At 35.8% G+C, this 18,829-nt stretch overlaps 1 protein-coding gene across 8 annotated transcripts in view; it reads left to right on the top strand.

Annotated features, from left to right (window-relative positions):
- SLC9C1 (solute carrier family 9 member C1) overlaps positions 1-18,829 on the top strand; it is a 156,224-nt gene that overhangs the window by 57,313 nt on the left and 80,082 nt on the right. For all 8 annotated transcript variants that reach the window (XM_055381594.2, XM_055381596.2, XM_055381592.2 and 5 more), the window contains 2 exons: positions 5,308-5,433; positions 15,613-15,710. In XM_055381594.2, the coding sequence (XP_055237569.2) occupies positions 5,308-5,433; positions 15,613-15,710 (224 nt within the window). The remainder of the gene's footprint in view (positions 1-5,307; positions 5,434-15,612; positions 15,711-18,829) is intronic.

Here is an 18,829-nt window from a genome sequence, read left to right as displayed (position 1 = left end):
AAATCGCTCAACTACATGGAAACTAAACAACCTGCTCCTGAATGACTACTGGGTACATAACAAAATGAAGGCAGAAATAAAGATGTTCTTTGAAACCAATGAGAACAAAGACACAACATACCAGAATCTCTGGGACACATTTAAAGCAGTGGGTAGAGGGAAATTTGTAGCACTAAATGACCACAAGAGAAAGCAGGAAAGATCTAAAATTGACACCCTAACATCACAATGATAAGAACTAGAGAAGCAAAAGCAAACACATTCAAAAGCTAGCAGAAGGCAAGAAATAACTAAGATCAGAGCAGAACTGAAGGAAATAGAGACACAAAAAACCCTTCAAAAAATCAATGAATCCAGGAGCTGGTTTTTTGAAAAGATCAACCAAATTGATAGACCACCAGCAAGACTAATAAAGAAGAAAAGAGAGAAGAATCAAATAGACACAATAAAAAATGATAAAGGGGATGTCATCACTACTCCCACAGAAATACAAATTACCATCAGAGAATACCATAAACACCTCTACACAAATAAACTAGAAAATCTAGAAGAAATGCATAAATTCCTTGACACATGCACCCTCCCAAGACTAAACCAGGAAGAAGTTAAATCTCTTAATAGACCAATAACAGGCTCTGAAATGGAAGCAATAATTAATAGCTTACCAACCAAAAAAAGTCCAGGACCAGATGGATTCACAGCCGAATTCTACCAGAGGTACAAGGAGGAACTGGTACCATTCCTTCTGAAACTATTCCAATCAATAGAAAAAGAGGGAATCCTCCCTAACTCATTTTATGAGGCCAGCATCATCCTGATATCAAAGCCTGGCAGAGACACAACAAAAAAAGAAAATTTTAGACCAATATTACTGATGAACATCGATGCAAAAATCCTCAATAAAATACTGGCAAACCAAATCCAGCAGCACATCAAAAAGCTTATCCACCATGATCAAGTGGGCTTCATCCCTGGGACGCAAGGCTGGTTCAACATACGCAAATCAATAAATGTAATCCAGCATATAAACAGAACCAAAGACAAAAACCACATGATTACCTCAATAGATGCAGAAAAGGCCTTCGACAAAATGCAACAGCCCTTCATGCTAAAAACTCTTAATAAATTAGGTATTGATGGGACGTATTGCAAAATAATAAGAGCTATTTATGACAAACCCACAGCCAATATCACACTGAATGGGCAAAAACTGGAAGCATTCCCTTTGAAAACTGGCACAAGACAGGGATGCCCTCTCTCACCACTCCTATTCAACATAGTGTTGGAAGTTCTGGCCAGGGCAATCAGGCAGGAGAAGGAAATAAAGGGTATTCAATTAGGAAAAGAAGAAGTCAAATTGTCCCTGTTTGCAGATGACATGATTGTATATTTAGAAAACCCCATTGTCTCAGCCCAAAATCTCCTTAAGCTCATAAGCAACTTCAGTAAAGTCTCAGGATACAAAATCAATGTGCAAAAATCACAAGCATTCTTATACACCAATAACAATCAAACAGAGAGCCAAATCATGAGTGAACTCCCATTCACAATTGCTTCAAAGATGATAAAATACCTAGGAATCCAACTTACAAGGGATGTGAAGGACCTCTTCAAGAAGAACTACAAACCACTGCTCAAGGAAATAAAAGAGGATACAAACAAATGGAAGAACATTCCATGCTCATGGGTAGGAAGAATCAATATCGTGAAAATGGCCCTACTGCCCAAGGTAATTTATAGATTCAATGCCATCCCCATCAAGCTACCAATGACTTTCTTCACAGAATTGGAAAAAACTACTTTGAAGTTCATGTGGAACCAAAAAAGAGCCCACATTGCTAAGTCAATCCTAAGCCAAAAGAACAAAGCTGGAGGCATCATGCTACCTGACTTCAAACTATACTACAAGGCTACACTAACCAAAACAGCATGGTACTGGTACCAAAACAGAGATATAGACCAATGGAACAGAACAGAGTCCTCAGAAATAATACTACACATCTACAACTATCTGATCTTTGACAAACCTGAGAAAAACAAGAAATGGAGAAAGGATTCCCTATTTAATAAATGGTGCTGGGAAAACTGGCTAGCCACATGTAGAAAGCTGACACGGGATCCCTTCCTTACACCTTATACAAAAATTAATTCAAGATGGATTAAAGACTTAAATGTTAGACCTAAAACCATACAAACCCTAGAAGAAAACCTAGGCAATACCATTCAGGACATAGGCATGGGCAAGGACTTCATGTCTAAAACACCAAAAACAATGGCAACAAAAGCCAAAATAGACAAATGGGATCTAATTAAACTAAGGAGCTTCTGCACAGCAAAAGAAACTACCATCAGAGTGAACAGGCAACCTACAAAATGGGAGAAAATTTTTGCAACCTACTCATCTGACAAAGGGCTAATATCCACAATCTACAATGAACTCAAACAAATTTACAAGAAAAAAAAACCCCATCAAAAAGTGGGCAAAGGATATGAACAGACACTTCTCAAAAGAAGACATTTATGCAGCCAACAGATACATGAAAAAATGCTCATCATCACTGACCATCAGAGAAATGAAAATCAACACCACAATGAGATACCATCTCATGCCAGTTAGAATGGCGATCATTAAAAAGTCAGGAAACAACAGGTGCTGGAGAGAATGTGGAGAAACAGGAACACTTTTACACCATTGGTGGGACTGTAAACTAGTTCAACCATTGTGGAAGTCAGTGTGGCGACTCCTCCGGGATCTAGAACTAGAAATACCATTTGACCCAGCCATCCCATTACTGGGTATATACCCAAAGGACTATAAATCATGCTGGTATAAAGACACATGCACACGTATGTTTACTGTGGCACTATTCACAATAGCAAAGACTTGGAACCAACCCAAATGTCCAACAATGATAGACTGGATTAAGAAAACATGGCACATATACACCATGGAATACTATGCAGCCATAAAAAATGATGAGTTCACGTCCTTTGTAGGGACACGGATGAAGCTGGAAACCATCATTCTCAGCAAACTATCATAAGCACAAAAAACCAAACACTGCATGTTCTCACTCATATGTGGGAACTGAACAATGAGAACACATGGACACAGGAAGGGGAACATCACACACTGGGCACTGCTGTGGGGTGGGGGTGGGGGGGAGGGATAGCATTAGGAGAGATACCTAATGTAAATGACGAGTTAATGGGTGCAGTACACCAACATGGCACATGTATACATATGTAACAAATTTGCACATTGTGCACATGTACCCTAGAACTTAAAGTATAATAAAAAAAAGAATCAATAAATACCAAAAATTTGAAAATAAAATAAAATATATGTTTTATGTGTATGTTTAAAATATACGTGTTTAAATTCAAAAGAGGAAGCTGTGTATTGGAGCTCCCTTTAAAAGACATCATAGGTCAGCACAGTGGCTCATGCCTGTAATCTTAGCACTTTGGGAAGCCAAAGCAGGTGAATTGCTTGAGCCAAGCAGTTTGAGACGAGCCTGGCAACATGCCAAAACCATGTCTCTATAAAATATACAAAAATTAGCTGGGTGGTGGTGTGCATCTGTAGTCCCTGCTACTCGGGAGACTGAAGTGGGAAGATCACTCAAGCCTGGGAGGTTGAGGCTGTGGTGAATCGTGATTGTGCCACTGCACTCCAGCCTGGGCAGCAGAGAGATACCCTTTCTTAAAAAAAAAATATATATATATATATATGTGTGTGTGTGTGTGTGTGTGTGTGTGTGTGTGTATGAAAGTGAACCTTAGAAAATGGCTAGTTTTTGACCAGATTGGGAGGGGTCAGGGGCCTTTGTTTATTTATTTAGGCTATTGTGTATCTAAGCATTTGCTAGACCTTAATTTATGGTTAAAAATATTTTCAATATAAAATAGAATTCAAAGCCAAAGTTTAGCTGTGGGAGATGTCACCTTCTGCTTCTGAGATATGCTTTAAGATATCTGCAGTCAGACTCATTCTTTTAAGAACACTCAGCACACTAATCAGTCATGGTTTCCCTAAAGGGAAGTAATAAAAGTTGTCCTCGGGTCTTCACAGCTGCTGCACTTTTCCGTGTCCTACATCATGTCCAGTTTTCAATGGTTTTTACAATGTTTTTGTTTTTGTTTTTTTTGCAAAACACAATATGAGGGGCCAACTTCTGGGAGTGCTTAGGTGAGATAATTAGTCTCTATGAAGTAGAATTCTGAAAAAATCAGTTTCATATCCACTGAACCAGTGGTTAAAGCTCCAGATAGGAATTTAGAACTGACCCTTGTGCCTGCAGGAATACTGCCAGGATTTCTGGATGGAACAAGTACCATGTCATATCCAAAGATTTCTCTAGTAGCTTCCAATACCTGATTGTGAACTTTTGCTGACTTGTCTGCATCAGAATTATCCAGAGAGTTTACTCAAAATATTGATTGAGTTTTCACCTACTCTCTGAAGATTTTTATGCAGGTAGTCTGAGCAGGGATCCAGGAATATTTTAAGTCCACTACCCAGCTAATTCTAATGCAGAAGCCAGTGTTGGGGCCACCACTCTGGTACTTGATCTGTTTTAGAAGGCAGAGGATCAAATGACTACATTCTCCTTTTTATGATGCAAACGAGGGATATTATAGTATTAAAGATAGAACACCGACCTTGGAATCAGAAAATCTGGCTTTATAGCCTAGCTTTCTCACTTAATAGCTTTGTAATTTTGAGCATATCATCAATTTTCTCTAAGCTTCAGTTTCTCATCTGTAAATTATTCATACTCCCATTTCCTTTACGTGTGTTCACTTTCTATTTTACATTAAGTATCATTTTAAAGCAGTGGTTGTCAAGCTTTAGCTGCAGCAAAATTTTCAAATGGGGTTTTAGAAACACAGATTGCCACCCACTCCTCCAATTATGATTCAGTAGGTCTAAGGTGGGATCTGAGAATGCACGTTTCTAACAATTCCCAGGTGATTCTGATGCTGCTGGGAGACCACACTTTGAAAACTGCTAGTGTAAAGCATGATCATATATGTGATAGCTTTTTAAACTGTTAATAATGCCGTGTAAAAGTAAAAATATGATATAACTCCTCCCCGCAAAACTGACAATTATTTTACCTTCTATAACTGAGCAAACGATTAGGACATTTGAGCAAATGATGAGGATCTGAACATTTTTCTTATCTACCAGATTTGCTATCATTTTTCAATGCAAACTGGTACAAAAATTGCTTGTGGATTATGCTAAACAATATGTTAATATTCATGTATTTTTTGTTCTTTTATTTATGTTTTATTTAGTTGAACGAAGAAGAAACAACAGAACATCAGAAGGTGAAATGTCCACACTGTAACAAGGAAATAGATGATATCTTTAACACTGAAGCAATGGAGCTGGCCAACAGGCGTCTCTTGTCGGCACAAATAGTACTGTATTATTCTCTTTTGAAATTATGTTTGGCCAAAAATTATGTTGAAAAATTCCTCCTTTATAAAGACATCTTGATCATGCTCACTTAATAGATTGTTTACAAAGGCAAAGGGAAGTTTGACATTGTCTTAGGAATCTGCTTGATTGGAAAGAAAAAAGAGAGAGAGGAAAGAAAGAAAAAGAAAAGAAAGAAAGAAAGAAAGGGAGAGAAAGAGAGAGAGATGAAAGACAGAGAAAGAAGGAAAGAAAGAAATTCACTCACATTAACTTAAGTAAAGAGTGGTTTATTTATGAAGAATTGGGAATTTCACAGATCCCAATGGCAGAAATTGCAACTGGGGTTAAACTTCAGATGTGTTAGGCAATCTGTTCTGTGATATTGCCCATCTCTGGATCCAAGCCAGTTTTTCATGTAATGATACAGCCAAATCCTCTAATAGCTGACTGAAGAGAGTATTATGTTTTCATTCAAATCTTAGCTAAAAATTAGAGAAATGCTGTAGCACAGCAGCATACAAACTGTTGGAAATTGCTAATAGGCTAGTTTTCATTTTCTATCCAGGTTGAAATAATCAAGATCTATTTGCCATGAATTGTCCTCTTAAGGTGTTCATATTGGCCCTTCCTCACTGCCTATGGAGCTGTTGAACACTTCTCAGCTATTCCAGCCACGTAGGATTCCAATCACTCTACCTGCTCAGTCTAACTAGGGAAGTGGGAGATCTGTAGGGCATGATTGTTCTCTCTTCAACAGTAGTCTTAGTAGACAAGTTGAGTTTCAAAGGCAACTATTTTAAGGACATAAATAACTTCTTTAAGCAATTGAGGCCATGCCATGAGGATGAAGCTAATGCCCACATGGTGCTTTATTCCACCAGCAGATTTTCCACTTGTCCTACCAAATTAGATATTGCTATCCACAGAGTAATGACTTCCTTCCATATGACTAAGTTAACACAGAGGTAGCAAATATTCCTGCTAGCTCTTCCATGTTTCCTAAATCTGATGCTCCAAGGCCATGGTTCTGTAATGTAAATGGACAAGCTAGTCATCCTGGGTTCCCCTGGGAACTGCCTATGAACAGCTTCTGAGGCAAAAACAAAGGCAGGCTTTCTAAATATACCGAGTCAGCAGGAATGAGAGGAAAAAATTGTCAGTCAATATAAAACAATGGAACAGGATAGAGAAACATCTAGACCAGGATTTCAGAGCAGAAGAGGATCTGGAAACAATGAAGTAGGGCTAGTCCTGAGATAACCATAGGTGAATCTGAACAGCCAACCATGGCTTCTTTAAGCCACAACAATTGCTTCCTTAGAAAGCACAAAGGAGTATTTTACAAACATTTGTCTGTAACTGTCAAAAATGAGGTAGACTAACCAAAAGTATATATAATCTGCTATATAATTTAGGAAATATAAATTGCATTTCTATCTTTTCCTGCAGAAATTCCCCAAATCAAAAATTTTTCAATGAGATAGAAAATAAAAACAGAATATTAAACACTAAATTGTGGAAATATCAACTAACAGCACATTTTGATCCTTCTCATTGCTCACTCAACTTTTCCGGATAGTTTTGTTTCTCTATCTAAGTAATGTACTTGCTCACCAATTTTTGTAATATCCTTTCTAGCTGGACTCATGATCAAAGAATCTGCCACTGCCACCACCACCACCTTATTCCCCACCCCTATTGCCACTAATTCTTTATACACACACACATACACGCACACAATTTTCTCAGCCTTAAAAAAATCTATACACCCTTTTGCTTGATAATCTCTTTTTGTACATTGTGTTATTAAATTTTACCTTTTCAAACTAATATTTTATTCCAATATGAAATGTAAATTTAGGGTCAAGAGGGTAATTTTTATTGCTGTTGTTTTAATTGACATATAATTATACATATTTATGAGGCACAATGTAATATTCTAATACAAGTATACATGTGTCATGATCAAATAAGGGTAATAAGCATATAGATCACTTCAAACCTTTATTGTTTCTTTAGGTTGAGAATGTTCAAAATCTTGTCTTCTAACTATATGAAAAAATACAATAGATTAGTGTTTACTATAATCACCCTGCAGTGCTGTAGAACACTAGAATTTATTCCTCCTATCTAACTGCAACTTTGTGTCTGTTAACCAACCTATTCCTGCTAGCTCCCCTGTCCCCCTACCCTTCCCAGCCTCTTGGAGCCACTATTCTACTCTACTTCTATGAGGTCAAGTTTTATAGCTTCCATATATGAGTGAGAACAAGCAGTATTTCTTTTTCTGTGCCTGACTTCTTTCACTTAACATAATGTCCTCTAGTCTTATCCATGTTGCCACAAATGAAAGCATTTTATTCATTTTTATGGCTCAATAGTATTCTGTTGTGTAAATATATGACATTTTCTGTATCCTTTCATCTACTGATGGACACTTAGTTGATTGTTTATCTTGGCTATTGTGAATTGTGCTGCAATAAACATTCCCCATATATAAACATTGTATTCTAGCCAGGGAAAGATAATATCTCATTATGGTTTTGATTTTCATTTCCCTATTCACTAGTGATGTTAAATTTTTTTATGTGCTTGTTGACCATTTGTGTCTTTGAGAAATGTCTATTCAGATCCTTTGCTCATTTTTAAATCATACTATTTCTTTGTTTGTTTGTTTTTGCTGTTGGGTGGTTTGAGTTCTTTGTCTATTCTGGATATTAATGCTTTAGTAGAAGAATAGTTTGCAAATATTTCTTTTTGTTCTGCAGGTTGCCTCATTATTCTATTGATTGCTTCCTTTGCTGTGCAGTAGTATTTTAGTTTGATATAATCTCATGTGTCTATTTTTCCTTTTGTTTCCTGTGCCTTTGAGATTGTAGCCATGAAATCCTTGCCCAGTCCAATTACTTGAAGTGTTTCTCCTCCGTTTTCTTCTAGTGGTTTCATAGTTGCGAGTCTTTAATCCATTTTGAGTTTATTTTCATATAAAGGAGAGACAAGGGTTTAGTTTCATTCATCTGCATATGACTATTAATCCCAACACTATTTATTGAAGAGACTGTTCTTTCCCCAGTGTACATTCCTCATGGCTTTGTCAAAAATCAGTTGGCTATAAATAGGTAATATATTTCTGGGTTTTCTATTCTGTTCTATTGGTCTGTGTGCCTGTTTTTATGCAAGTACCATACTGCGTTGGTTGCTATAGCTTGTTGGTTGTAGTGTATTTTGAACTAAGGTATTATAATGTCTCCAGCTTTGTTCCTTGTGCTCAAAATTGCTTTGGCTACTCGAGGTCTTTTGAGGTTCCATACAAATTTTAGGAATGTTTTCTCTATCACTGGTATTTTGCTAGGGATTGCATTGAATCCACAGGATTCTTAGGGAGTATGATCATTTTAACAAGATTTGTTCTTCCAATATATGAACATGGGATGTCTTCCCATTTTTTGTGTTCTCTTCAATTCCTTCATTAGTCTTTTATAGTTTTCATTGTAGAGATCTTTCATTTTCATGGTTAAATGTATTCTTATGTATTTTTGGTAGCTATTGTAAATGGGATTTATGCTTTGATTTCTTTTCACATAGTTAGCTGTTAGTCTGTAGAAATGCTACTAATTTTGTTTGTTTGTTAATATTGTATCCTGCAACTTCATTAAATTGGTTTAACAGTTCTAGGAGTTGTTTTGTGGAGTCTTTAGCTTTCCTAAATATAAGATTTTAACTTGTCCTCATTCCATATGATTTTGGCTGTGGATTTGTCATATATGGTTTTATTGTATTTAGGTACATTCCTTGTATATCTACTTTATTGGGAGTTTTTATCATGAAACAATGCTGAATTTTATCAAATGTTTTTTGCGTCTATTCAGATGATCAAATGGCTTTGGTCTTTCTGTTAATGTGATGTCTTATGTGTGTTGATTTGTGTATGTTTAAATATCCTTGCATTCCTGGGATAAATCCCACTTGATCACAGTGTATAATCTTTTTGATGTGCTGTTAGATTTTGTTTGGTAGTGTTTTGTTGAGGATTTTTGCATCTGTGTTCATGAGGGATATTAGCCTATAGTTTTCTTTTTTTGTTGTGTTGTTTGCTTTTGGTATTAGGGTAATGCTAGTCTCATAAAATGAGTTTGGAAGATTTCCTTCCCTTTCAAAAATGTTTTTTTCTTGGGAGACTTTATATTACTGCTGCAATCTTGTAAGTCTTCATTGGTCTATTCGGACTTCCTATGTCTTCCTGGCTCAATCTCAGTAGGTTTATGTGTCCAGGAATTTATCCATTCCCTCCAGGTTTTCCAATTTGTTGGAGTATAGTTGTTCATAATAAGTCTGTAATGATCCCTTGAATTTCTGTGGTCTCAGTTGTTGTGTCTCATTTTTCACTTCTGATTTAATTTATTTGTATCTTCTCTCCTTATTTTCTTAGTCTAATGGTTTGTTAATTTTTTCTTATTTAAAAAACAACATTTTGTTTTTCTGATCTTTTATATTATTTTTGGTGTCAATTTCACTTATTTTAGTTCTGATTTTTATTACTTCTTTCCTTGACTTAATTTTGGGTTTGGTTTGTTCTTACTTTTTTAGTTCCTTGAGGTGCATAATTAAGTTGTTTTTTGAACTTTTGTGTGTGGGGGATGGGGGGGATGGAGTCTTACTCTGTCACCCAGGCTGGATTGCAGTGGTGCAATCTTGGCTCACTGCAACCTCTACCTCCTGGATTCAAGCAATTCTCCTACATCAGCCTCCTGAGTAGCTGTGATTAAAGGCGCTTGCCACCACACCTGGCTAATTTTTGTAATTTTAGTAGATATGGGGTTTCACCATGTTGGCCAGGCTGGTCTCAAACTCCTGACCTCAAGTGATCTGCACACCTCAGCCTCCGAAAGTGCTGGGATTACAGGCATAAGCCACCACACCTGGCCCTCTGTCTATTTTTTTGATGTAAAAGTTTATTACTATAAATTTCCCTCTTAGTGCAGCTTTTGCTATATCCCATAGGTTTTGATATGTTGTGTTTCTACTTTTGTTTCAAAATAAAGAATTACCTTAATTTTTTTTCTTGATCTATCAGTGGATGAGGAACATGATTAATTTCCATGTGGTTGTACAGTTTCCAATGTTCTTCTTGTTACTGATTTCCAGTTTTACTCCATTGTGGTCAGAAAAGATACTTGATATGATTTTAATTTTTTAAAAATTTGGGGGGCTTGTTTTGTGGCCTACCATATGCTCTATCCTGGAGAATGATCTGTGTGCTGATGAGAAGAATATGTATTCTGCTGTTCTTGAATGAAATGTTCTGTCTATAGTGCAGTTTAAATCCAAAGTTTCTTTGTTGATTTTCTGTCTAGATAGTCCTTCCAATGCTATGACTGGGGTTTTAAAGACCCAACTATTATCGTATTGGAGTCTTTCTCTCCCTTCAGATCTAATAATTTTTGCCTTATGTGTCTGAGTGCTCTGGTTTTTGGTATTTATATGTCCTTTTGCTGATTTGATCCCTTTATCATTATATAGTAAACTTCTTTGTCTCTCTTACAGTGTTTTACTTAAAGTCTATTTTATCAGTTATAAGTATAGCTACATAACTACTCCTGATCATTTTTGGGTTCTGTTTGCCAGAAATATCTTTTTTCATCCCTTCACTTTCAGTCTGTGGGTGTCTTTACAGGTGAAGTGAGTTTTTAATAGGCATAGGCAGTGTGTAGTTGGGTCTTATATTTTAATCAATTCAGCCAGTCTGTATCTTTTAAATGGAAATTTTAATTAGTTTACATTCAGGGATATTATTGAAAGGTGTCATTTATTATTTTTTTTTGGTTGGTGTGTATTTCTTTTTGTTTGTTTATCTTTGAAGATTGGTGTTTTTCTGTAATAATAATGTTTGATTCCTTTTTCTTCAAGATTTGTGTATCTGCTCTACCATTGGGTTTTATATGTTTTTACAATCTTAGTTATTGTCCTTTTGCTTCCAGATATTGGACTTTTAAGCATTTCTTGTGAGTCCAGTCTAGTGATGGTGAATTCTCTCAGGTTTTACTTGTCAGGGAAACACTTGATTTCTGAAGGATAGCTTTTCTGGATACAGTATTGTTGGTTGAAAGTTTTTTTTGTCTTTCATCACTTCAACCATATTATCTTATTCTCTTCTGGCCTATAAAGTTTCTGCTGAGAAATATGCTGATATTCTAATGGAGATTCCTTTATATGTGACTTGACACTTTTTCTATTTTTAAAATTCTCTCTTTGTCTTTGACTTTTGACAGTTTGACTACAATGTGCCTCAGAGAAGAATTTTTTAGGTTGAATCTTTTGGGGGATATTTGACCTTCCTGTATCTAGATGTCTATATCTTTTCAAAAACTTGGAAGTTTTCTGTTATTACTTTATTAAATATGTTTTCTATGCCTTTTCCCATCTCTTCTCCTTCTTAAATTCCCATAATGATAACATTGTTTGTGTAATGATGTCCCATAGGTCCCATGAGCTCTCTTGGGTTCTTTGGCTCGCTCTATCTATCTATCTATCTATCTATCTATCTATCTATCTATCTATCTTTCTTTCTTTCTCTCTCTCTTTTTTCTTTTCTTTCTTTCTTATCTATGTATCTTTCTCTTTTTCTCTTTTTTCTTTCTCTTTTGTACGACATGGTTATTTGAAAATATCTGGCTTCAAGTTTAGAGATTCTTTTTTTCTGTTTGATCTAGTTTGTTATCAAAGCTCTCAATTGTATTTTTTCATTCATTAAATTAGCTCCAATATTTCTGTTCAGTTATTTTTTTATAATATCTATCTTTTTGTTGAGTTTCTCATTCACATAATGAATTGCTTTTCGATTTTATTGTGTCTGTCTGCTGAGTTTCCTTAATATCATTATTGTAAATTCCTTTTCAGGGAGTTTCTACATTTCCATTTCTTTGGGACCAGTTGCTGGTGAACTATTGTGTTCCTTTAACAGTGAGATATTTTCTTGCTTTTTCATGTTTTTTTGTATCCTTGCATTGATATCTTCAGATCTCGTGAAACAGTTGTCTCTTTCAATTTTGTATAGTGGCTTTCATGGGGAAAGACTCACCTGCAGATATGTCCCAGGGTGTCAGTTGGGTAGGGTGCATTAGCTTTTTACTGGGTGGATACAATAGCATAGCCTCAATACAGTTTCTTCAGCTACAGTCAATGTCATTGATGCCTGTGAGTACCTCAGTTGCTTAGGCTGCAGAAGTTTGTGTGGCTGGTCTACCTATGTGGGGTCTGCTCCCTTGTGAATGAGGGAGCTGGCTATGCTACCATGGGTAGAGAACCAGGATCATCTGTGATTTGGGGGAAGTGCAGGGCTGGTCAGCCAGCATCTCTTCTCAGGTGCTACTCCTTTGAGGACAGGGTTCCAGGCTGGTCTTCACTCTGGGGAAGCAAGGGGCTGGTTAGCCAGCAGCTCAGCTCACTTGACATTTTGCTGCTTCACTTGACATTTTGCTTTTTAGTATAGTTAATTTTTCTTGTAGGCAAATCTAGTAAACCTGGGTAATATTTTTTAGGCTAAAGACTTTGATTTATTCATCTGTATGTCTTCAGTGAATACCACAATGTGTAGTACATAGTAGGTGCTCAAATAATATTCACTGAATTAATTAATCTGAAACTTTTTGGAGTATTTGAGGTTTATTATAGGATCTAATAGCTGTTCTATTTTGATATCTCGATTCTTATCTTCTTTCATTCCTCTCTTGCTGTTTAATTTCTTTCTTTTTCTTTTCCTTTGCCTGCCTGTTTTCCTTTCTTTGTTTCTTTTGTATTGAGATATATCATTCTTTGTTTGTTTCTGTTTGATAAGCTAACTTCAAAAAGTATCTAATTTTACCTTACAAATGATATAAATGTCAATAATACTCTATAACTTTCTAACTAAAATGTTAACTATAGATGTGCTTTTAGAGTAGACACATGTTTGCATTTCCCTTTTCTCAATCTACCTCTATGTTAATTTTTTAAAAAGAAAAAATTGCTTACTAGGCCTTGTACCCATGGCTGGAATATGAATTTAGTTCAATGTTCTGAAATCTCTTTGTGCTCCTCTTCTATTTTTTGAGACAAGATTTCTTTATGTTGCTCAGACTGGTCTCAAATTCCTGAGCTCAAAGAGTCCTCCTGCCTTAGTCTCCCAGAGTAGCTGGGGCTACAGAGGGACACCACCATGCCCTGTTCCCCTGTTTTCACTTTCACACTTTAAGTTTTGTTTTAATGATTATGCTTATTATTCTTATAAACAAGAAGCCTTTTATAGATATGTTTTATTACATATTTCATTCTTTAATATATTGATATTATATTATAATTTTCACTGATTATTTCCAACAATATTCCCAGTTGAGAATATCTTTGAAGTGTATTTTTCAATGCTTTGGCTAGTGTCTCTAGTCTAATTTTGCAGAAAAAAAATTGATTAGTAAATGTTTAAAGATGTTTCAGACCTAAAAATAGGAGTTTTATCCAAGTAATGATACATTTATATGAAGACAAAGGAATGATTTTTATGCAATTAATAAATTAATATTTATGAAATTAAATACAGCTCCCTTTCTTGTTTGGATACCTGTAGAATTATTTCTATTTCCTTGTAACTTAAAAATGGTATGAGGCCATGTCTTTTAGTCAATTCCCAATTTTAATTTATTTCAGGAAAATATGGTGTACAAGAACCCACAAAATAAATGAAGGAAACTTCATTTTGAGTCTTGTTTTTGTTATTAATATGATATGTGACTAAGGACTTAATCTATTTAGTTTCCATTCTCCCAATCTATAAAAGAGGAAACTTATGGTGACTGAATAACCTCTTTTTCGCTTGTGATATTCTATGTTTTCTGCAGTGAACACTCCATGTACCTTTTTGATTTATTGCCTCAAATGTTTGGGTTCTACTATTATATTTTGATCATTGATTTTGTGCTATTGTGTCTTAATCAAGAAATCTCGCTTTTCAAAGTAGATTGGATTTCTCTGCTCTGTTCTCTAGATCCTCATTTCACTTAATATCTTCCGAGTTCTTCTTAATTTTAGATATATTTTCATGCTCATCTTGATGTGTTGATTTGGTTTCTGCGTTCCCATTGGGAAAGATAATTTAACAGTTAACATCTTCTAGTATCTAATTGCTTTGGTATTTGTGTTGCTAAGCTTTCGCGAGATCCATATAATCTTCGGCTTCCTCATTTTTTCAAACTACAATTTTTATCTTGAGGATACTAAGAATATTTTGATTTAATATTGTTTTAAACATATTTTAATGATATTTAAGGAGAAGAGTGTACTCTATTGAATTCCTGTAATTATGGGAAAAGTTTTTTCATCCCACATCCTCAAGTGTCATTGCTATTTCTTTCTAGTATTTCCCCAAAACGAAGCAGTGTTTAATATTCAAAACTGATCATGCAGAGAGAATGCCTGCTGCAGAACCTAGAAATCTTTGGTCACATAATATATTTCAGTTAAGGAAGTTGGTCTACACAGTGATTCTGAATAGTGTTCAGCACATGGATGCCAGGAACAGTGTCAGATACTGGTTTCCATATCATCAGACATAGTCCCTGAAGCTCAGTAGGCTCTTTATATATATGTATTGAATGAAGAAGTGACTGCATTCTGCCAAATAGTAGCAATCTGTTATTATAATATTCCTTATAAATTATAAAATAGTCTATAAATAATTATATAAGTTACAAAGATATAATCATTTTAATCCTTATCACAGATGAGGCAGCAGAGCCCTGTTGTGGAAATATTTGAGAAAATTCAATTAAATAAAGATGTATAGTAGGATTTTTTTTTTACTGTAGGTTTTCTCAGAGCCTTTAATATTCATTATTAACTTTTGAGATGTGGATATAGCTTGCAGCAGTTCCCAAACTCATTTGCCAATAAGTTCCATTTATTTTTTGAAAACCTAATTCCATGTCTAGAAGAGCTCTAGTTTCCTTCAGAACCAGTGTGGCTCCACCCAAAGCCAAGACCTACCTTATCCAGTAATCTTATAATCTGAACTCCATAGAAATATTCTTTTTACAAACAGACTAGATTGATTGTTTTTACTTCTTTGTCACACATTTTTCCCATCAAGATTGTAATAAGTTGTCATCATTATTCATGCTATATAATGACTTGAATTAATATTTTTTTAGGCAAGCTACCAGAGACAATACAGGAATGAGATTCTGTCCCAGAGTGCTGTCCAGGTGTTGGTTGGTGCAGCAGAAAGTTTTGGTGAGAAGAAGGGAAAGTAAGTATATTCTCAAGAGATGGCTTCTATTCTAAGCCACAGCATTTAGGAAATTACCCAAGTGAGTTTTCTTGTTTTTGTCTGGTAACTTGGCTCCCTCTACTATTAATATTAATACTATAGTATTACAGCAGAGCTGTCTGCTCTATACCCCACCCTCAGGCCAAACTACCTATTTTCAGTTTCCCAAATTTGCTGCATTCATTCTTACCTCCGTGATTTTGAACAAGCTGTTCCTTCTGACTGAAACTTTCTTTTGTTCTTTGTCCTCCCCCTGCCAAAAGTTAAGCTGTGGTAAAGAACTCTTCCTTTTAGACAATTTGAATGCCAGACTAAGTAAGGGTGAAGCCTTCCTTAATCCCTCCAGGCACATCTTCCCCAATACACAGGTAGTACTTCAACATCTCTTAATACTCAGCATGCATTTGTAATCTTGTAGTGATTTCTTTAGATATAGGTCTCCAAAATAAGCAGTGACTTCCTCAAAGTTGGTGTTTTGAGGAGTACCCTCAGATCATCCCCTGTGGAGGAATGCTGGATCTATGATTGGGCAAAGAGGGGGGTTAAACTGCAATGCAACTGCAACAATGTCCACCCAGACATACCTTCTAGCTCTAGACAACAGTCCTGAAGACACCAAAATTCCCTGCTTAAATTGTCCTAAGCTTATTTCCAGAGTCTATTTGGGCCTCCAGTCCTGGTCCATCATCTCATGAGCAAACCCGGCCTTTGGTGTGCATACCCCTAAACCTGAAGGATGTGCCAACCTTGTGTTAAGTCACACGTACAACCTTGTGGCACACTGAAGGATAAAGTTAGATGTTAGAAAAGAAGCAGCCAGAAATTAGGGCATATTTGCATTTCATTTCAAGTACAGACTTTCAAGATAACTAAGAGTTTTCATTTTAAGCCTAGTCATACAAATCATTATGACATTATATGTGTCATGATAGGAAGATGAAATATATCTTATTTAAAATTTTGTTTCCTTGATTTATAATGCTTGAATATTTTCATCTATGGTACCAGGGTCTCTGTCCTTTTGATCCAGGCACTTCCAATGCTTTAGGTGACCTAGTAAAGTTGAGGGAGTTGAAAGAGAGAGCTGGGCAAATGTGATCAATTCAAAACAATACTGTGCATATTTTAAAGAAGAAAGGTGCACATTGTACAGTGGAAGTTTTTAATAAATGACACAATAAAAAGCATCATTAATATATTTTCCAGGAGATGTTAAAAATAACAGGCCAGGCATAGTGGCTCATGCTTGTAATCCCAGTACTTTAGGAGGCCGAGGTGGGTGGATCACTTGAGGTCAGGAGTTCGAGACCAGCCTGACCAATATGGTGAAACCCTGTCTCTACTAAAAATACAAAAAAATTAGCCAGGCACGCTGGCATGCACCTGTAGTCCCAGCTACTCAGGAGGCTGAGACAGGAGAATTGCTTGAACCCCGAAGGCAGAGGTTGCAGTGAGCTGAGATCGTGCCACTGCACTCCAGCCTGGGGGACAGAGCAAGGCGCTGTCTCAAAAATAAAAATAAAAATAAAACAACATAGAGCAATTCAGCCCACTGCCTTGATTTTTTTCTCTTTAAATGATCCCCAAAGGCAGAAGCAACATATGCCTATGAAGGCAAACTTTGGAATATATTACATTTTTTATGCATACATGTAAGAGATATACATTGAAAACCAATATGTGCAAAGCTATATATTACCAATATATGCCAGTCACTGTAGGGAATATTAATATTAGCAAAATGGTATTCCAGCCCCTAGAGAACTTTCTATTGATTGTGTTTATATTCAGTTCTTGCTTCTTTGCTGAGTTGATTTTACCATTTGCTAATTATTCCTATGAGTGCCTCATGTGTCAGGGTGACCTGTGGCAAGAAAAACAAGTCTAAGAAAAGAAAGAGTGGAGGGTTTAAACAGGAGCACCAGGACCTATGCTAAGTGCTTGTATAATTGCCTAAAAAATAATACTTTGAGCACATAGTTTCTTTTTATTGAGTGTCATACCAGGTACAGTTTTAAACACTTTACATGTATTAACCTATTTTACCTCAGAAGAATCTTATGAGATAGATGCTGTTGTTATATTCACGATGCAGGTTAGGAAAGTAAAACAAAGAGAAATTAAATAATTTATGCAAGGTCATTTGACTCATAAATTACAGAATTGGGATTCAAAGCCAAGCTGCCTCACTATCTGGTTAAATAGATCATACTGTTTCCCTAAATCAGGTCTAAACAGTGAACATGTTGATGTAAAATCGGAGTTCAAGAGCCTGAATTACTCAGTAATTTGTGTTGTAAAGTGTCACACATAGATATCACAATAAGACTATATTAAATGCTTATTTTTTTGAGTCCAGGGAGCCCTCTCATTTATTATCTCTGTGGCAACACTTACCACGTTTTACTGCAATTGGTATTTACATGTTTCATCCCACTAGTCTGCTGCAGCCTTGAGGGCAGACCAGTATTTCTTTATGGTTTATCTTTGGCATTTAACAACCATAGCAGATATTGAATAAATATTTTTTCAATTATAAATGAATCAACTCACATACATATTCAACATTTTCCATGTATTTACCGCATATTATATTGAATTACAGATAATTGAATGACTTTATTCTTTTCAATTATGTTAGTATCCCTGTAGTAAAAAATATATATATACAAGTTTTAAAGTAAGAACATTATAATTCATAGAAAGAGCAAGGTTTACCTTTGAACTTGGGTTTCCAATGCCCTTCCATTAAGCTACATTATAAGGTAGGGCCTCACATCCAAGGGCAGAGCCTTACTCTCCTGATCATGACGATGAAAGTATCTGGTCAGCAGCAGGTAAATTCCTTGAAAAGCCAAGGAGATTGGCTAAACAAGACATGATCATATACACGGATCTGAGCTGTCTCAATTTAAAAAAAAAAAAAAGCTAGCAGAAAGCTACAGAAAACGTGGGACAAGTGCTCCCAAAATGACATTGAGCTCTTATGACCAGTGACTTAGAGTTACCATTTTAACTCATTTTTAGTCATTCTAAACCTTACTATCTGCTTTGAAGGTGAAGACAAAGAGATGGGAAGATGTGTGATATGAGTTGGA

The sequence above is a fragment of the Gorilla gorilla genome, chromosome 2, assembly GCF_029281585.2.
Source record: "Gorilla gorilla gorilla isolate KB3781 chromosome 2, NHGRI_mGorGor1-v2.1_pri, whole genome shotgun sequence".
NCBI classification, from domain to species: Eukaryota; Metazoa; Chordata; class Mammalia; order Primates; family Hominidae; genus Gorilla; species Gorilla gorilla.
This window is presented reverse-complemented; position numbering and strand designations above follow the sequence as displayed.